The 22,375-nt window shown below is 36.3% G+C and overlaps 1 protein-coding gene across 1 annotated transcript in view; it reads right to left on the minus strand.

Moving 5' to 3' along the window:
- mad1l1 (mitotic arrest deficient 1 like 1) overlaps positions 1-22,375 on the minus strand; it is a 936,602-nt gene that overhangs the window by 340,952 nt on the left and 573,275 nt on the right. The window contains exon 17 of the mRNA XM_051933631.1: positions 7,056-7,246. Coding sequence (XP_051789591.1) covers positions 7,056-7,246 — 191 coding nt within the window. The remainder of the gene's footprint in view (positions 1-7,055; positions 7,247-22,375) is intronic.

Raw genomic sequence — 22,375 nt, forward strand, 5'->3', positions numbered from 1 at the left:
TGCAAATCTGTGACCCAAGCATGACAATATAAAAATAACCATATAAACATATGGTTTCTATTTCGCGGATTTTCTTATTTCGCGGGTGGCTCTGGAACGTTGCCCCGCGATGGAGGAGGGATTACTGTATACTGAAACAATTCTGCCTAATAGCTAGATAAAGTCTTGTTGGCTGCACTGAATAAACGTACAGTATACAAAGTCTTGCTTGCCGCACTAAAATTACAACCCAGGAAACAAAGTATTAATTCCTATTCTGTGGGACTCCTGAGAAAGGAGCAGGCAAATAAGCAGCCATTACAGTTTTAAAGAATGTACCCTGCTTTTACTGTGCGACTGTCTATTAAATCTGTATATGATGATGTTCCTTTGTAATTGTTGCTAGTTTGCATTCATTCATTAATTCAACTTTTCTGTTGGATGCAGACAACATCTTCCTTTGTGTATGGTTTCATTTCAAGGGAAACAGGGTTTCAGGAAATGGGAGCATATCAGCTTCTAACAGGAGTAAGGGTTACTTTAGTTAATTTGTTTTTTTTTAATGAAATGGAAGTCTTTATGGGCGGCACAGTGGCGCAGTGGGTAGCGCTGCTGCCTCGCAGTTGGGAGATCTGGGGATCTGGTTTCGCTTCCCGGGTCCTCCCTGCGTGGAGTCTACATGTTCTCCCCGTGTCTGCATGGGTTTCCTCCAGGTGCTCCGGTTTCCTCCCACAGTCCAAAGACATGCAGGTTAGGTGGATTGGCGATTCTAAAATTGTCCCTAGTGTGTGCTTGGTGTGTGGGTGTGTTTGTCTGTGTCCTGCGGTGGGTTGGCACCCTGCCCGGGATTGGTTCCTGCCTTGTGCCCTGTGTTGGCTGGGATTGGCTCCAGCAGACCCCCGTGATCCTGTGTTCGGATTCAGCGGGTTGGAAAATGGATGGATGGATGGATGGAAGTTTTTGTTTTAATGTCTTCCCATTTTTAATGGCACCAGAGAGTGGGAACATATTGCATATTATCCAGACATCCAGAGTAACTCAGTACACAACAACAATACTGATACTACCAGAAAATTACATAAATTGTGAGTGATATAAATAGTGCAACATAAACTCATAAAACCTTTGTCAAATGGTTCTGCTGAAGGGACACCAAAAATCTGACTTTGGATCAGATTCCACCTATTGCACCTCAGCCTGGCCTTACAATACGTTTAGCATCTGAAATATTTCAACATAAGAATGTTGGTTTGGGAGTTGGAAAAATCTTTGACACCTTAAACCTAAATCTGGAACAAAAACACTACAAAATGTCCTTGGGGACTAATAAATATTATTAATGAAATGTGAATTAATTAAAAGTATGCACAATGCTTAGACTACACTGCAGATTTACGTTATTCAGGTATGATGTTTTGCATCATGTTTTAAAGAATCGCAATTAACCTTGAACTAGTTTATCTTTGTGTCTGTTCATCAAACAAGCTTGGGAAAATGTCCTTTGTGAACCTACGCTGTATGAAAATCCAACACTTGTTAACCCATTGAAATACAATAATCTTAACGTTTCTTATTTTTAATGTAAATGCCATTTCACACCTGTTGACTTCTGAACCCCTGGAAGACATCAAAATGATTACGGGATAAATGCTTTGATTCTCCTTGTAACGCCATTTGTATTATCTTCAGGTTAGACTTTTTCATTTGCCTTATAAGCAAGGTATTGCCAATTCTTACTTGCCTGGGGGGTTACCAACCGGGATCTCGAGTTGTTTCGTCGTGTAGTGGGTACAGCAACGCACTGTACATGCTCCCCAACATGGCTTGACTTGACTTTAGACTGCCCTATTTATCAACAGCTTGGGGATGACTGGCGTTATCCACCATTTTTATGTAACTGAATTGATGTCTAATGTAACTAATTTCAGCTAGGGTGATTTGGTTGTCTTCTAGTTGTACAGATGCAGCACCACTATGGTGTGAGATTACTGCCAAAAGTCCACATGCTCTCTGTGTTCACTTTAAAATAAAGGCAGCGTAAAGCAATTTCAATCCATTTTTATATAGTATGATGACTGAATTTTGTGTGAGGCTGATATAGTATTGTTTTAAAAATGTGGTAGTTAAATACTTTTTTAAGTACTGTTATACCATGCAAAACACTATCACGCAGTCACATTTTTTAGTTCTGTGATTATTTCAGGTCTTCTGCATTTATGTGACAATTTTTGCGTGACACTATTCACAATTTTACTCTAGCCTAGATAATAGCTTCCATCGAGACAGGAGCCTTTTCAGATGTGCAGTAGATGGCTGTTGTGTGTGTTCACACAGATCCTTCTAAAAGAAAACAATATTTCAGCTCATCTCTACTTACTTCTATTTTGATTCAGCAAGTGAAAATAACTCAAGTTTTTAAAGAATGTATTTAATTTATCCCATTCAATTGTTCCTTGATTGCCTGTTCTTACCTGGAAAAATTAAAATTACATTAAATGCCAGAAATTATTGCTCTCTACTGTATAATGTAAATGCAATCTAGAAAAATGCTGGCACACATTTAGTGATAACACATGTAGAAAGCGTATCAGGCCTTGTAAATAGCCACAGTACTTAGATGATGTCACATCCTTGTAAACATGAAATAAAATATGTAATTTGTACAAATGTAAAATTCTTTCAGGTAGTAGAATGCAAAAATGTAACAATAAAATGAGGATAGTAAGGACAATGCTGGGATTTTTCCATCTTCAGATAATAATATGAATGGCACTCAACCGAGCAATGCTGGCGTTACATTGCAGTGTAATAGTAGCTATCAAAAGTGGAAATTTGTTTTCTGTCCTCGGCTGTTACATTAACATACCTTATTTACACTTCAGAATTTACTAGCTAATATAAACTTGCTTCAAAAACCTAATGTTTATTTATGTACATTTCTATGTGCATACTTCACGGTGTGTTTGTTCAGGATTTCATTTTATTTCAAGTGAGAAATAAGGTTCAGAAAGTACCACAGTACAGAAGTAAAATGTATATTTTTTAACAAATTAAATTGAATGTAAGATTTATTGGAGTTAGACCTAAATTAAATTTAATTAAAAAGTAGTCTTTTTACAATCTTTTAAATAGTACAAACATAGATATTATGAACTGTCTGGAAATTTTTTTCTTGCTTGTTCTTCTCCCTGGCTGTGCTGTCCTAATCGTAACAAGTGCCCTAGTAGAAAATTAAAGGCTGGGGCTAAGTTATGAACTGCCATTTGCGCTGTACAGTCACTGTGCAATGTCTGAGGTACCTCTTAACATGCAATATCGTCTTCTACTATTCAAGGAAACCGATCAAGTGACAGAACACTGGTTCAGTTTGTTGTGTCTTTACACAAAAGTTCAGAATGCTAAACATCACAGGGACAATGATGAATGACTGCTTCAATACCTAATGCTTTAAAAACTGATTTGGGTGAGGGTACAAGGAGCGATTATGTAATTATGTTTCTAGCTCCTGAGATCTATGCCCAGTGTAAGGTCAGTATTCATCTTATGCACTAATGATCTCTGTCCTTAAAGGAATTAACTCATTTCTGTTCTTCTGCATCCCCACAAACTCCTTTAACATGCACCACAGAATGAGAAATGAAAATAAATTACCCAACAACATGGAAGATTATCTTTAAATTAAAAATTAAACACCTTTGATCTGATTCATATTTAAATTATTCAGCCAATTCCAATTTCTAATTAGAAAGAGACCAAGCTGTTAACTTTACCTTTAACACTTATGATCAGAGGAATCAGTGACGCTTTGTAATGTTCTATGGCTTTACACTAAAAGGACAAAGAAAGATAAAAAGTGCTTCATGGCCTTGACTTTACTCAGTAATATCAGAGCAGGAACCTATAACAGAACTGGGGGAATTGTTGATCCATTTTGAAATACTTATTAGTTTTATGTATGTATTCACCTCTGACTTCTACAAGAAATACGATTAAAGAAAAGACATTATTATATTTTAGTGCAAGATATCAACATGTGCGTACATAAATTAAATAGTAAGGGAAAACAGTCAAGGCATTATCAAAACCCCCTTGTCCACAATATACTGCATGCCTACACAGGCCTAACTGTGTTTTCAGTATTAAGGGAAATTAAGCAGAGTCATTTAAGGGCCTGTAGCAGTCAACGTAATGTTCCAGCTGTCACACAAATTATTTCAATATAAGCCACAAAGGAAGTTTACTTCAACAAAAGCATACAAGTTTTGAATAACTGCAACAATAAAAGGTTTCCAACATTGTGAAATAAAAGTGACAGGTTTACAAGTTGCCAATAACTGTTCTCAACCTTACTCATCATTCATTTTAAATGCGGCAGGCATCTGAAACAAATAAAGAAAGAATTACCCAAAAAGCCAGAATCTTCAATGAAATGTGCCAAAAGCATTATATTGTTTGAGGACATTTTGACACAGTATCAACATATGTCTACAGAAACTCATCCTGAAGCAGACAAAATCAATACTGTACTGCTCTTTTTCTGCTTTTCTTTGACACACCATTAGGGCGCTGAAACCCCTGACTAGGCTGGCGGTAAAATGTACAGTACACAGCACAATAGGGACCATCATTCCCCTGCAGCATGGTGAGAAATGCCAGAGGGGAAAGCAACATATAAACTGTCCAACTAAGCCTCCGTAACCTTTAGACTGACCTCTACATTTATCCTGAGCTGCACAGTATGTCACTTGTATTACTTTTATCTTCTGCAGAAATTCTAGGAACAGGCTCTGTTTATATAGCTACTTCAGTGTCACATCTGAAATGATAACTGCTTTGTTATATGGATGCAGCCACTGACAAAGCTTCTGAGGGTTAATGGAGCCATGATCAAAATTCACAGAACTGTGTTTTCTTCACTAGGTGGCATAAATTATTTTTTAATTTATATGCTATTTATGCCATATAGCTATCATAAAAGAAGAGCTTTATTATAAATATGAGAGGGATTTTTAAATAAATGGATTGATTTTACAAAATTTATTTCCAAAATAATTACTTGTCTTGATTTTTGTGATAGAACTGCATGCCATGGTTTAAAGACAAGCATATAAGGATCTGAGAAAATGCAGATGCTTATTTGTGAAGTACTGCAGTTCACTCTGGGATTAATAAAAATTATGTAATCTAACCTAATCTGATCTAAAAAGGTAACGAGAGGCGGCAATTAGAAAAAGAAACAAAGGGAAGCCGTATTGTGTACAGAAAGCCAGCAGTTAGAAAAAAGGCAAAAAACAGGGTCACAAGAAGCAATGCGAGGCTTGGAAAAATGAGGTGTAAAAAAGGAGAATACATTTTCTGTTTTAATAGTTTGCCCCTCACATCCAGACATCAGGCACCCTTGCACATAGTCCCATTATTAGATATAAAATAAACTGTCCATCTTTCAAATTCAAACCTTTCATTTCTTCATCCAGCAACATAACATTAAGCCCTCAACTCTTTGGAAGTTTTCATTTAAGATAAATAACTGCATTTCTCAATTTTGATCAATAATAAAGTTTAAACTGATTAACTGTAAAAGTAAATAAATCAGTATACACAGTTTTGCATTTACTACAATATTATTTTTTCTCTTATCTCTGCTTACATGGATCAGGATGCAAGCTTCAGTAAATAAATCAAACTAAGCTTCTTTACATCAGAAAAGAAAAAAGATTTTTTGCATATATATTATATATATATATATATATATATATATATATATATATATATATATATATATATATATATATATAGAGAGAGGTAACCGGCAGCTAAAAAGCGCAGCAAAAGTTTTTATTCATTTTATAACAGATGCTATTCAGCGTGATGCAGACAAGTGGCTGTTTCATTTGAGTTGTCTCTATGTGGTAATCCTAAGCAAACAAATGGACACAATTCCCAATTTAGTAATAGATGACACAGAGAAAGGGATTGTGTTGAAAAAGATGCATTCAGGGTTATATTCTCATTTACTGAAATATAATCTGCCTTTTTAGTCTCTTTCATTACATAGATTATAAGACAAACCACACTGATTCCACCTGATTTTGTACATATTTATTTGTATTACTATACTTAAAAAAATTCTATAAGAATCAAAAATGTAAATTAAAGGGTAATGCACTTTATTTCAAACAGAGGACTTAGAGGTTAAGTATTGATTACAATAAAGTAGCCACAGTAGCAGGATCTAATCAATTCATAGATGCTTCTAATTGACTTTTTGATAGAGTCAAATTGAATGGAATCTTGTGTGTACAAAATTAACCACCTCAGCAGGACTGTTGTAGTTTCAACAAACTACATTTACTGACACCACAGCACTTCACGTAGGAAATTTAGAAATGGAAAAGAAGGAGGGCAAACATCCTGAACATAGTTAACATCGGGTTGATGGCACACAATATATTACATATTTATTAAATATGATAAAATATGTAAGATATATCACATTGAAAACAGTTGCCACAGGCCATTATGATCAATTAAAAAGGACCAGCATTTCCATTTGTGGACAATAAAGTTGTAGACCTTCATTTAAACCAAAAACAGGCAATCCATTAATTGTGCACCTCCGCCTTCTACAAAAAGGAAGTAAATATCCTTTTTGTATCAGTAAATAACAAGGAATTCACTTTTTTTTTTCAAAATCACCTTGTTAGAATAAAATGTAATTGAGCAAAAATAAAATTTACAAAAATTACACATGAACGCTGTAAAGTGATACTAGTCTTGTGAAATTGCCTGGTTTATCCAAATAAAGTCATTCCTTAATAAAGGTGTCTCTCATATTTCATCAGTTTGCTTTATTTATCTTGAAATCAATTATGTTAGTATTGTTGATAACTCTATCTAATTCCAGCCATTATACAGACAGTTGCAGTTCATGGTCATGATTTTACCTAGCTGAGTAGCAAAATGAACAACAACATTTATTTATATAGCATATTTTCAAACAAATAATGTACATAATGAACATAATCTTGCTTCTGCATCTTCAAAAAAAAAACAGCGGTAACAACAAAGTTTCTTACCTTGAACAAAAGACAATCATCAGTGTTTTCAGCATACATGGAGATAAGACGATACTGGTTTTCTGTTGTGAAATCAATTTGGTACCCAGTCAGCGTGTAGCACACTGTTCGGAATTCTTGAATTTTCTTCTGAAAAATCTCCTTCAGACGCTGGTTCATCAGCTCAGAACTTTCTATTTGTTTCCGAAGCGCTAGGATTAAAATTGAAAAAAGAAAATTAGACTTTGCACACAAAAACTGGTCAGGTTCTGAACCGGTAAACTGTAATTTAGGCATGAGAGATATCAGGATAAGAGCCTCCTACGAATTCTATGAGGCCTTGTCAGTATAAACTGAACATCATACTACAGTACGGTACACACCACCTCAAACACTTACACCTAGCACAGCTTGCCAGCTACATGATGCTTCTGACCCTCTGGATCATTTTAATAATACATAATGCAGAATTATTTTATGTTTGGGTGAAACCATGCCAATTATAAGGTGTCAGTTTAGCCAAGAGAACATTTATATTTTTGGAAGACATTTTTGCTTTTCGATTTTATAAGAAATACAGTATGAACTGTTTAAATGTGAGCTGTTAAAGAGATAAACATCACACTGTATATGCTGATAAGCTAAGAATACCTTACAAATGCACAAAAGTTACAGCAGTTAACAATAAAACTCCAGACAACATTTAATAAAATAAAAGAAGGTCCCCATGCCTATTAAAAAGGATATGAAAAAACATCATAGGAAGACTGGCTTGGTCACAACCACAATGTAAATACTTTCACCAAACACAAATTACATCTTGCCTGAAGAAGGGGCCTGAGTTGCCTCGAAAGCTTGCATATTGTAATCTTTTTAGTTAGCCAATAAAAGGTGTCATTTTGCTTGGCTTTTCTCTACATTCATAATGGCTAACACGGTACAACATCCTAGTACTACCAAACACAAAGAAACACCCCTCAGGGCCTAGTGAAGAGGACTTCTTTAAACATAAGCTGCCTGTTGAAATAGTTCTTGTTTATTCACAAATCAATTGAAATAGAATTACCTCTTTGTTTGGTGATAGTGCTGAACGGGATTAGGAGTTTACATAATATCTGGTATGGTACGTACTCTACAGGTATACTCTGTTACCTTTTGTATTTATCTAAAACCCACAAGTACTTGTTGGTCCTAATGAGTAGAACACATTACAAGGATGTTATGCTTTCTATTATGCTTTATTATTTAAATTGTCTATTTAAGAAAATAAAAAACAAATTACAATAAAAATTCAGATTACCTGGCATCCTTAGAGTTGAAACTATTGCAAATGCACTTCTCTTTTGAGATATTTGTGTTTGTATTATCTTTTAATTTTGTTCAACCAAGCTCCTTAGCCGGTTTGTTATTCTAAACAAGGATTAGTTCCCACTGGCCAATTTGGTAAAATAAAAGTAAATAAAAATGTAAAAGCCTCCATGAACTGGCAACAGGCTTGGATGCTTACACCAGAGGGTAGTGCTACTCTTCCACAATACTCCATGCAATGACACATAACCATTTGTACCAACAGCCATTGCAGTTTAGCCCTGTTCTGGACCAATACATCCCTCTTCTTGTCTACTCTTAGTACCATTTTTTAATCATGTGTCACCTGCTCTTTACAGTTACACTTGTTGTTATGTAAACTGGTCTACTGATTCTGGGTGTAAGCATTATCTCTGCTATAGAGTGTATTATGTCAAGATCTTTATTTTTTTCGGTATACTATCAAAGTCAAAGTCTAAGTGAACTTTATTGTCATCTCAACCATATACAAGTATACAGATAGACGAAATTGCGAAGCTCAGGGTCCACAGTGTAACAACATGAAGTGCAAATAATAAATTAAAAATAGAATTAAAAATAAGATTTAAATTTAAAATTAAAACGCAAACAAGGCAAGACATTGTGCAAAGACAAGACAAAGAAGTAGCAGCAATATTGATGTGTAAGATATGTAATATAATAAATAAATAATATAGATAATACAGAAATTCTCAGTGTATGATAATAGTTGTTTAAGACGTGTGTAAACAAGGTCAGAATGTTTCACAGCAGAAGGATAACAAGAGTGTCAAAATACTTAAAGGTCAGCATGAGATTTTCAGTTCTTCTCTACACGCACACTCGTCTTTGCAGGAAAGTGGCTTGCATGTATAAAAGTTCTGTTTTTAGTGGTGGTTGAGGCAGTGTGGAAGGTCCCAGGGGGCAGCCTGGTGTTAAGGAGTCTAATAGCTTGGGGGTAAAAACTCTCCTGCAGCCTGGCAGTTTAGGCTTTGATGCTGCAGTATCTTCTCTTGGATGGCAGAAGTGTGAAAAGTCCATGTGAGGGGTGTAAGGGGTCCTGCACAATGCTGCAGGCCTTGCGGACACTACATTTGTAAAATATGTCCTGTAGTGAAGGGAGAGGAACCCCAATAATGTTCTCTGCTGTCTTCACTATCCTTTACAGGCGCTTGTGTTCGGATATGTTGCAGTTGCCATACCAGACAGTGATGCAGCTGGTCAGAACACTCTCAATGGTGCCTCTGTAGAACATGGTGAGGATGGAAGGGGGAAGACTTGCGTGCTTCAGTTGCCTCAGGAACTGTAGTCTCTGCTGGGCTTTCTTGATTAGTGATGAGGTGTTATGTGTCCACGTAAGCTCCTCAGTTATGTGCACACCGAGGAACTTGGTACTCCTAACAGTTTCCACATCTAAACCGTTGATGCTGAGTGGGATGTGGGCAGGACATGATTTTCTGAAGTCCACGATTATCTCTTTTGTCTTGTCGACATTGAGAGCTAGATTGTTGTCTTCACACCATGCAGACAGCCGTTTCACCTCATCTCTGTATGCTGTTTCATCATCTCTGCTTATCAGTCCCAGCACCGTTATATCATCTGCAAACTTGATGACGTGGTTGGTGTTGTGCGTGGCTGTGCAGTCGTGAGTCAGCAGGGTGAACAGCATTGGACTAAGCACGCAGCCCTGTGGTGCTCCAGTGCTCAGTGTGATGATGCTGGAAGTGTTGTAGCCCATCCGAACTGGGGCCTCTCTGCCAAGAAGTCCAGGATCCAATTGCAGAGGGTGGTGTTCAGGCCCAACCTGCTCAGTTTTACAACCAGCTTTGGAGGGATGATTGTGTTGAAGGCAGAGCTAAAGTCTATGAATAGCATCTTGACATATGTGTCAGGGAGAGGTGAAGGGCAGAGCATATGGCATCCTCAGCTGACCTGTTTGAGAGGAATGTGAACTGAAGAGGGTCAAGGGAGGCAGGGAGATTAGCCATTCAATTATTCAAGTATGTACAGAAACCATATCGGAGCTCCTTCATAGCAATAGCAATACGCCTTGATAATGCCTCACTGTGACTGCTCTCTTTACCTTTAGCCTAGTCGGAGGTTTTCTTTCTTTTTAGTAATTTTGGTGTGTGTTTCAGGGGGTGTTGGTGTTTGTTATAATATTTCTTCAGTTTCTATGAAAAGTTACATTTCCCCCTTAGGACAAATAAAGTACTATTTATCTATCTAAGTGTATTTTGTCAAGTGAGGTATATAATATTTCATGGCACATTGTCAGAATTTGCTGCATTAACCTTGACCAAGAAAGCCGAGCAGCAACTCTAAAAACTGATTCCTGCTGCTCAGTCCTTAAAGGATATGGGAAGTTTATGAACGACCGACCAACCAATAGACAGAGAGATAGTCAGATATACACACACTGATCTAACTAAGTTTTTTTTTCTAACTAGCAACATATATTATTTGTTCTAGAAACTTACATGTTTGCATTGTAAAGTTCTACAAAAAAGTCTCACACACCCAAGTGGTTTTTAATTATAAACAAAACTGCATTTATGAATCTCAAAAAAAAACATTAGCCTAAGCAGCAGATAGGGCATCAGAAGGAAAATGAAACAAAAGTTTTTTAAACTTACTGAACATGTCTAATTTAAAGCCAAGACTATCCCCGTGTACTGATTTACATTATTTTGAAAAAATAATATGAATACATTTAACTTTTGAAGAATTATTTTTAAAGAAATACTGCTCCTCCTTTGACTTCTTTCCTTTTTCTCTATACCGCTAAGGTGTGGGTTTATTGATAGCACTGGTCTATAAAAAAAATATTTTTTGTTTGCTTCTGGGAACTTCACAGCATCTCTTTATTAAGTTTTTAAAACTGATTTCATATATGAAATCCAAATTAAGTTAGCACGTCAGGTTTTTGAAATACACATCATTGACGTTTTGACACACTTGAATATCAATATAATATATCAACACGATATCTGGAGTTTGGACTATGTCCCACCAAAATTGCTTTGATGTGTTTATTCTGAAAACAAACCAGAAGACGATACCAGAGACACGTAAAGCATATTGGTCAATTTACCTCAAAATAAAAGTGAGGTCAGCGTGCCCAAAAATGTTGGAGGCACTCACTTTTGCACTTGCACTGCACATCCGTCTCTCTTTGCAAGAACCAACAGTAGTCACCCATCATGCTCGGAGTGAATTTTCCCCAATATCAGTTTTCCATTACCTTTATATCTTGATGAAATCTTTCCCCATACTCATCTCTGACATTGCGTAGATTTGGTGGAAAAAAGTCGAGATGAGAATGTAAAAAAAGAGTCTTCAGTGTCTTTCTGGCTCTCGTAAGCTAATATACTGTACTTTCAGCATATTCTCCACAAGCTCAGTATAATTCTCTGCTCTGTGACTGTCAAGAAAATTCTGGACAACCTGCATGAATGAGGGTGCTGATTCAGTTGGCTTCAGTTTCCTTTTGAACTCATTGTCAAGCATCAGTCCACATATTTCTGGGCCAACAAAAACACCTTCCTTAATTTTGGCTTCACTTTTCTCGAGACCAAACTTATTTCTTAAACACTGAAATGCATCGCCTTTACTGTCCAGTCACCCTAGTTGTCCAAGACCTGGAACATCATAACTAAAAAATGGGACGTGCTAGATGAAAACGGCTTTCAGATTTGTACAGATGAGTACAGATGAAAGAATCCCAGTAGCAAAATGCTTGTTGACCAGTGTAGTTAGTTTCATGAATGGTGCAGTTGCAATTACACTTTGACAGAAATTTGAAAACTCAGGTTTAACCTCCTGATGATGTCTAGAAAATCTACATAATTGCTGTAAAACAAGATAATTTATAGCTGATGACTCCAGCTGAATTTAATAATAAAAATAAGAAGAAATGAATACTATGAAAAGAGTGTAGCACAACTGAAATAAAAAACAGTACTAGTGACAGTAAAATGTTAATGAATAGTAGATGCCATTGCAGCTTCAAACAAATAGAAGGCAAAAGAATACAAATGAATGTTTGGTGTGGATTTCAAGTTGAGCACAGATGGAATCTGACACAAAGAAGGAAGGAAGTTTCAGACAAAACAAGACAGCAGGTTAAATTACCAATACATGTGTCACAGAGTTTTGGAACACCAACATGGCAGAGGCAGAAGATCTGAACTGTCAAGTTTAAATATTCTAAGCAGCTTTGACATTTCTTTAGGAATATCCTCTTTCATTAAGATTTGCATATTAAAATCAATAATAAAAAAGCTTTTCTAATCTGGAAATGCAGCGCTGCATAGCAATTTGGCCTTGTACATTCTGAACCTAAAAAAAAACACTCACTACGTGCTCACTAATTGCTCTTAAACACTTTGACAGCTACAACAGTACAGGATCCAATTTATTGACAAAACATGTCTTTAATGCAAGTGATCCCAATAAGCTGGTTTCCAAAGATAGAAATATAGACTTACACAACTCTGACATTAACTGGATTTTGGATTTCCTAATTGACAGTTAAAAAATACAGCAAATAACATCATTTTATGCTGATTATGAACTCCAGAGCCCCTCAAGGCTGCTAATTTTCTTACTTACTCTATAGCCATAAAGGCACAGTCAAATACTGTAATAATGGCTTCATCATATTTGTTTACTGCACCACTGTAAGAAGGTGATCAAAAATAATGGCATTATTGTATATTCTGTATTGTATAATGTAATATCTGCACTCCTCATAAGCCATTTTTGTTAATTGCTATGTTATATTTATAGTTTTTCATTGCCATGTGCTTTTTTTGTTAATTTTAAGGCAATCTTGAAAAGAATTGAACATACACTTTACGAAAGGTAAATTTAAATATGAACTTTGTCAGATTAAGCAACTTTTAAGTAGACACTGCCACTAATTGAAAATCTACTAAAATGATTTCAAAACTGTTTAGTAATCAAAGTAATCTTACTGTGCAAATCAATTTGTAACTGAAGTACCTACTGTAATTAGCAAAACTCTATAAGATAACTTCGTTCCTACTTGAAAGTCCATCCATCAATCACTGAACGTACAGTTCATATTGACAGGAAGTTGAGCTCATCCCAGCAGCACCAGGCACAGTAAAATGTGGAAAAAAATAATAATATACAGTATTTGTATGACGGATTGTACAATTATGCAGATGGACTGTCACCATGTTTAGAAACAGTTTTTCAAAGAATTTCAACAATATCCAGAAATGGCACATGCCGACTTAAAGATGGGGACACCGATTTTAAGAATAATTCAAGTCGCTGATTTTCTCTTCTTGCAGGGCCTTATTTACATAAGCAAGGCTAAGTGGGAAACTAAGAGACACGACAAGCATGACTTAGTAGCCTAAAAGTCTTAAACACCACCCGCCTGCACCTCCCACACTTTTTCCCTATAATTTATGTACCAGTGCTTTGGGTTTCAACATCAGTGGGTGACAGACTGAGAACCGCCTGACTACTGTTTAGAGCTGTACTTCACTGAAGATGGATTAGTGCACCCTTTTTTTTGCTACTATTTGAGGCCAGATGGCAGAATAAAATGATTTCAAGGAGAAAGGAATGAGAAATTAGTTTAATTTGTTAGAAATCAATTCAGAATAATTACTCTCATTTAATGACTTCATTGAAAAGGAAAAAAAAGACCCATGAACAGTATTGATTTGTATTGAAAATGATAAATTATTCAGAATATCATTTCCTACTAAATCTTAACTGAAACAGTGAAACATTAGGAGGTATACAGAAAGTAAATTCTGAAACCAATTAAATGAATAAAAATGCTGTAGTCAAAGATTGATGCTTTATGAATCCATAAGAGTCTGATTTTTTCAGTTTAACCTTATTTGTATGTGTAAGTTGTATGTAAGGAAAAAGCACATCAGCAGTCAAGCAAAGAATGAGTGAAGGTTGCAATGCAACACACATATTTTATGAATTGTGAGATACTCCTAAAAGACTTGTTAGCAACTGCTTAAATGATATTTACAGTATACCCAGAGTCTTCCACACTTAACCTTTCCATACTGAAATTCAAGCACATAATAAAATCAGATATGATTAAAATTACTCCTTGTGCATTTTTTAACTAATATCTAAAGCGACCATTTGTAATACAGGATTCCTCCGTACTAAATGTCAATACAACTGAACCACTTACTTCGATACAGCATTCCCCACCCCTTTTAAACATTATTGACTAGATTAAAGTTTTCTACTGTTATACACAGAAAAAGGAAATTGTAATAGAGGATAAGCCGATTTAACAGGGATGGGCTTTGCTATTCCAATAAGCCCAGTCAGTCCCAGGGCAAGAAAACCAAAGTGAATATGGAAATTAGGATTTAGGAAAGTTACTCTGTTGTAGGCCTCAATACAAATATGAAATATCTAACATTCACCTCAACAATGAAAACTGTACATAGATTACCTATATATATTTTGTGATCCTGGACTGGATTAGACTGATTTGCTAACTGATGAATGGCTGGACACAATTGTCCTCTAATACATTTTGAAGTGTTACAAGTTAACAAATAAACGTGCTGATTCATTACACCCATATTTCTGCTCACATGTACAGATGCCTTTTGAAGGCTAATTTTCATTTAAGTTTAATGTATCACTTATTAGAGGTATACATTTTCTTTGTCATTAATATACAGGAGATACTATAGAATTCATATTTCTGATTTTTCAACTTTCTTCAAACACATTCATTGCAATTCCCATAACAGTATTACTGTATATCAATTTTCAGCTAACTCACTACAGTAATCCCTCGCTACTTCGCGGTTCACTTTTCGCGGATTCACGACTTCGCGGGGTTTTTAAATACAAGTGATTGCCCGTCTATCGCGGAAGTTATGTTCCAGACCCATCAGCAACAGGAGAAAATCCGCGATATAGAAAGACCATATAAATAAACATTTTTATAGTTTAAGCCTTAAAATACCCATCCCACATGCTTTAAACACATGTAAACTTATAAAACACACTTTGTTAACACATATGATATGTGGATGTCGGGCTAAGGATATGAGTAACATCTCACTATTATAAAACATTTTAACTTCACGCAAGACAAGACAGTGAGACAGGAAAATTGGTGATGTACAGGCTTAAAATTATTGACACGCAGAGCGACAAGCAGCACAAAGCCAGCACAAAGTCCACTTCTCCTTAGCGTTCATTCAGCTCCCCACCCCCTTGACAATGCGAAGTGGCAGGAGCTTACTGCGCTTCCAGGGAGGGGGGTTTGAGCGAAGGTGCGTTCAGCTCTCACACACCCACACACACACACCCACACACTCCTCACGCAGAGTGACAAGCAGGCATTTTGGCAGAAGCAGCACAAAGTCCATTTCTGCTCAGCGTGAGTTCAGCTGCCCCCCTTCACAAAGCGAGTGCAGACACATTGACGTCTGATCGCTGCGTGCAGTGTGCAGTGTTGGTCTGAGGTGTTTAAGAATGTAGAAAGTGTTTAAGAGCATAGGAAGTGTTTATAAGAGCGTGGGAAAGGTTAACAAGAGAGTGAGAAAGGTTTATAAGAGTGTGGGAAGGGTTTATAAAACCTTAAAATATGTATAAATAATAAAATAAATATAGGTCGCTACTTCGCGGATTTTCACCTATCGCGGGGGGCTCTGGAACGTAACCCCCGCGATAGGTGAGGGATTACTGTATTTAGTATTTCCTTCAGAAATATCTGCACAATCAGAGACTCCCTGAAAATGTAAACTTTTGTCAAATACTGATGAGGTTTTACAATTCCAAAATAGTAAAAAGTAAATGACTTGTCTCTTAATGGATCGAGTTACTGTATGTCTGTACTGTATATGGGTGGAGTGGTGGCTCTGAGGCTAAGGAGCTGCGCTGGTATCCCGAAGGTTGCCGGTTCGAATCCCTGTCACTGCCAAAAAGGCCACTGCTCTGCTGGGCCCTTGAGCAAGGCCCTTAACCTGTAATTGCTCCAGGGGCGCTGTACAATGGCTGACCCTGCGCTCTGACCCCAAGGGGTATGCGAAAACTACCAAATTCCTAATACAAGAAATTGTATAAGGCAAAATAAAGATAAAAAAATGTCATTCAGAAGCCACTGAGGGATGCCTTACACAAAGGTCAGTTCAACATCAAGAGTCTGGAGATGTTAGCTATGGAATATCTCCTATGGAACCATGACACATCAACGGGCAGCTCAATTTGATACCAGCCATTTCTTTAGGGAGGCAGACAAAATATGAAATGGAAAAAGAGGAGAGAGGAAGACACAAATTTACAAGCTAACTCATTGTCCTTTCCAAACTGTCCCAGAACCTATAGCTCAAGAAATGAACTTCTTAGCCATCTAAGGTCACAGAAATAACCTGGGTAGAAGTCATTTTTGTTTTGAATCACCACCAAAGAACGTTGCAGTTGCTGATACAGTCTAATGCAACACAAAGGGCTCAATTTCAGAAACAAACAAAAGTAGTTGCAAAACAAAACTTGGGATTTGTGATTCTTTGGGGGGACCATGCAGTATAAACTTAATCAATTTGTCTAACACTCCTATTATCTGTTCCTTTGTAAGTTTGCTTTCATCTCAAAATGATTTTCTTATTTAATGTGAAAGGAGTTGTATAGCAAATTTCATGATCAAATTTAAGCCTCTTTGATGAATTATGAATTATCACCATAAAGAAATACCCATCGTAAAGGTATACTCCACCAAAAAATTACACATTTTTTCATATGTCAACTACCCCACATTGTTTGTAGTGACGACCATGAAAATAAGATTAACCCCATGTTTTCACAGAGAATGGACATTATAAAATTAGTGATACAATAAGTTTCAGTGAAGCTAACAATCTCAAAATGTCAACAACAAAATCTCATGTTGATTTGTCACATAAAGTAGTCCAAATGTCAGGTATCCCAAACATGAGAAATTTATAATATTGCTAAATAAATCACTTCTGGAAAATGCTTCCATGCACAAAAGTCAAGAGCACATAAACAAGATTGAGTGTATGAATTTAAGACCCACCTCTCCCCTGCCTCCATTAAAGTCCACTGTATCTGATATGCTGTGATCTCCAAAGGAAAACCAGCTGTAGAAGTATACCATACCAGAATCACCACTGAACTAAACACAAAGGAAATAATACAGAATGCCAAAGGTTTCTCATGTAGTGCACACTTGTTTTAAGCTGCAACTTACTCCTATTGATATCCTACCAAAAAAAAATATTTTTTTTTTTCCTTCCTTCTCAGGAAAATGCAAAAATGTTTTTTTTTTTTTTTTGTTCTTTATTTCGTCTTATACGATTTCTCATATTAGAAATTTTGTGAGTTTTCGCATACCCCTTGGGGTTAGATCGCAGGGTCAGCCATTGTACAGCGCCCCTGGAGCAATTACAGGTTAACAGTCTTGCTCAAAGGCCCAGCAGAGTAGGATCTCTTTTGGCAGTGATGGGGATTCGAACCGGCAACCTTCTGGATACCAGCGCAGATCCTTAGCCTCAGAGCCACCACTCAAAATTGGTGCTAATTAAACATAGAGTTCTGTAACTCAAACAAGGAGACACGTATAAACCAGAATACAGCAAACTTTTCAAAATCTTAGGGTAAAGAAGCCGTGATGGCATCTTACCGTAACAGGGTTTCTAAAGAGTTAAGAAAGGAATTCATAACTTTGGAAATAATTTACAGTACAAACTTCAGCTTAACTGAGACCTCTATTCATATAATGTTGATAACTCTAAGGCAGCAGTGTTATTAACAGCTGAAAAATATAACTTGGGATTCAGTTTAAATTTTTTTATTGATGAATGAAAATTCTGATGAGCTGATTCAAACTGATGCTGCAAATTTACTGAATCAAGAAAGACAGACAAATATAACACAAAGATTTATGCTTATTGTGGTAGCATCATTCATTTCAAATCAGTTACTTATTGGACGGAAAGGCAGATTTAATAAGCAGATCAGTTTTTCATCCTTAGTCAGCTATAATAACTTGTCAGAATTTCTTTTATTTTGCCTAATCAGAATGTTGTTAAAGATCAAGGCATAAATAATTCAGGCACAGCTAAAAAATGAAACTAATATATGGAAAACAGAAGACCTTATATTGTATGTCTCCCATGTATGTCTGAGGAAAACAAAAGACGCTGACCCTGAATTTGATTAAATGGGTTTGATAACATTATGTTATAATTCAACAGTCTATTAATTTATTGTATTATCCTTTTTGTTGGAAGTCTGATGATAGACATATGCGGCTGAGATGAAAACTTCCTGGATGGTTACAGGAAAAAGTGAATCACAAGCAATGTGCAGCAGCTCTGGGATATCCCAGTTATTGAATTAGACAGGTAGCCTTGAAGTGTTTAGGCATAGGTAGTCAGAAAATGGCAAGCACTCAATCCTAAAGAAAAGTTGAAAAATGTATCTTTTTTATTTAACTAGTGGCCTTAGCAAATTAGCATAAGGCCACTTGAATATAGTTTGGATCCTGACATCATTAATAAAACACCAACGTTGTTCATTTTATATATCTCAATACCATCACCGATCCTGAACTGCAAGTGTAGTTGAGGTCCAAGAAGTTGCTACTGTGAGGGACAGGGGCAAAGGTTAAAAACTCAACCTTTTACAATAGCACAACATTTAATTTAGCATTTCAATGTGGATTTTACCGCCTGATCATCGTAATTGTTAAAATTGTTACAACTCTTAGAAAACCAAAAAATAATAGTTGTAGTTTTAGATCTAATTTAATAAAATGTATGGCTTTGAAAAAAAATAAAATTAAGCAGAAATGCTGGGTTCAAATAAAATTATGCAACTTAGAGGAAGCTCCTAAATTTAATGGTTACTAATCTATTACTGTCACTATGTGATATTTTCTTAAAATGTGTGGCTACTTTTCTTATTCTTTTGTTAGTTACTGTTAGTTGTCTTACTTCTAGCAATATCTGTATTTGTGTTAGAATTGTACCTGTTGATCAATGACTGACGAGAAATTAGCAACATTTACTCTTTAAACTCACACAAGTGACGGGTTCATATTTGAGTCATTTTGACAACTGCACATTTGGTACTGAAATGTTCCATCTTACGGAAGGCTAAGTCATATTATGTGAGTTTTCCAGTGATTTTCAGTCATAGCCTTCATTTACATAATCTCCCTAAGTCGGAGGCAGTCAGCAGTGCGTTCCCATGAAGACCAAACATCTAGTCTGACATACCCAGCCACTCACTTGTAGGGGTGGGCGCTGTGTGCACGAGAGCTGTCATCCAACGAATGCTCATCTTGAAGTACAATTCATATAATGCAACAATGAGGACTAAGGAACAAGGGTGTACTGGACCTCACAAACAGAAGAGAAGTGTGTCTGCCTGCTATGTCATGTTTTAGGTACCATGAAAGAATGAAAGAAAGAAAAAAGGGTTGAGACTGTGGGTGAACTTGCTGTGTACCTGTTAACCATTCACACAAAGACAGTTTACATAGTGAATTTCTGTAGTGTAGCAAAGAACATATTCTGTATCTAAAGCCTTTGCTTTTTTATTTTAATTGACTGGTATGTACTGTATGTTATAATATACAATTAAATGTTGACAGTGGCTTGTGCAATACGATATATGATGGGAAACATTACTAATAACAGAAACAAAGCATACTGTATATCCAGTTCTTTACCAGTTTGAATTTGCCATAGAATTGTGGCTCATGTATAATGTGATTAACTACGATATCTGGTTTGTTTGTTTTTTTTGTTAGATGAACTGAAAGCAACTATCAATGGATAATTATGAATAATGTGTCTACAACTTCTAATTCAGTATAAAAAAAGTAAAAAAAAAAAAAAAAAGTTTTATTTTAAGACAAAGATATCTCGAAAAAATGAGAGTATGTTACTCATTTAACACTCTATATGTAAATAAAATGTAAGTCTATTGTTTTCCATTGTTAGTTATGATGTGTTGTATGTTTTTCAATTTCATGGATAATGAAAATTCAATACTCAGCCATGCCAAGATATTCTCTAAATAATAAGCTGAATAATTAACAAATATTGTAAGATGATCTAAAATAAACTGATCAACATATATATATATATATATATATATATATATATATATATATATATATATATATATATATATATATATATATTTACACATATATACACACAAATACAGTAAACTATTTCAACCATTCTATGATCTGCTTCTCACAACTGAGGGCACCGTGGCGGATGTTAGCTGACTTGCTGGCCAACCACAAGCATTACCTGGTAGGTAACCACCCATACAATCAGATTGTGACACAGACTACGAATGCCGTGAACATATATTTTATATGTTATATTATATATAGTGGCAGACAGCTGGGGCTCATGCCCAGTTGGCACGCCTGGTGGATGGAAGGACTGGGGGAGAGAAGCAGTACCTCTCCTGGAAGACGAGAAGGCAGCCATCCTGGTGGGTGTTGGGGCCACGGGAACAGAGCTTGGCTTGGTGCCAGGGGGCACATGGACATTGATTAATAAGCCTGGTGTAGCGGAAGTGCTGCAGGAAGGTCATCAGGGAGCACCTGGAGCACATCTGGGTGCATTATAAAAACGGGCTGCCTCACTCCATTCAGGGATCCGGAGTCAGGAGGCAGAGGACAGAGCTTGTGAGTGGAGGAGTGAGGGCAGTAAAGAAGAAGAAGGAAAGAAAATGAGAAGATAAGACTGTGAGCAAGAGTGCTGCTGGGTTGTGCACTGTGTGTGCTGTGCAAGGGACTGTGTATTGAAGAAAGAAAATAAAAATGTGCGTTTGGACTTCTGTGTGTCCTGGTGTCTGTTTGTAGTCGGGCTGATCTTCCATAATATACTGTATGTATATATTTTTTTTTAACTTGGCCTCTAGCACAGCATGTTTAACACTGTAGATTTCAGCTTCATAGTGCTGAATTCAAATCAAAGCTTGTCTGTAGAGAGTTTGCATGAACTAGAATTTCTAACTTGACATTTTATAACTGATTGTGTTCAAAAAAAGCCCTGCAATGCACTGGCAACCCATCCAGGCTGTGTTCCTGCTTTGTGACTTATTGCTTCAAGGACTTACTTCAGCCCCATGTGCTGTGAAAAGGATTAAGCAAGTTGGATGATAAATGGATGGATGATTTTTCACTGACTAAGCTGTTTGTATAAATTATTTGTAGTAGAAGCTGGAAATTTATTATACTAATAATGAATCAGTTGACTTATTGCTACTAAAGGAGTTGTCCATATTATATTATGAATATAACTGCTTCACAGTGGTATATACAGTATATATATATATATATATATATACACACACACACACACATGTAAGCCACAGCAACTTCAGAAGTTTTCAATGCACTTATGAAAACTGACAGGCACAATTACAATAAATGTAATAGTTCTTCTGTCTCCTAGAAGATTAACTGAGTAAGTCCTATGAACCTCACTGAGTTGCTACAATGCAATATAATCATTACATATGCAAGACATACAGTATGTAACTATTAGAGACTTCTGGGATCATCAGAATCTTGTAACATCCAAGATATAATTGTATCTTATTTAGACATTAATTGTACTTTGTTAACTATCATTATAATTTCAAAAGACTACCAGTACTGTGGTGGAGCGATCACAAATTGCCCTTGGGGGAAAGGCTTTTCGAAAGGGGAAGATCCACACAAACAAATGACAGGCGTACTTTCAAGTGAAAATTGCCAGTTTGCTCCATCACCCCTCTCCTTTACTGCTGCAATTCCATCTAATTATTTTGTGTTTAACAATTTACTACACAGAAAATGCCATGCTCATGCTGAAGTAAAGGGCATTCGCTATCCCCACCCAGGGTCGCATTTGGAAATTCTGGATAAGCATAAGTTTGATAACACTGGTGGAGAGAAGAGCTTTGAGAAGAGTGCTATTTAAGACATCTGGAAAGCCTAA

Source organism: Erpetoichthys calabaricus, chromosome 11, assembly GCF_900747795.2.
Source record: "Erpetoichthys calabaricus chromosome 11, fErpCal1.3, whole genome shotgun sequence".
Classification (NCBI taxonomy): Eukaryota; Metazoa; Chordata; class Cladistia; order Polypteriformes; family Polypteridae; genus Erpetoichthys; species Erpetoichthys calabaricus.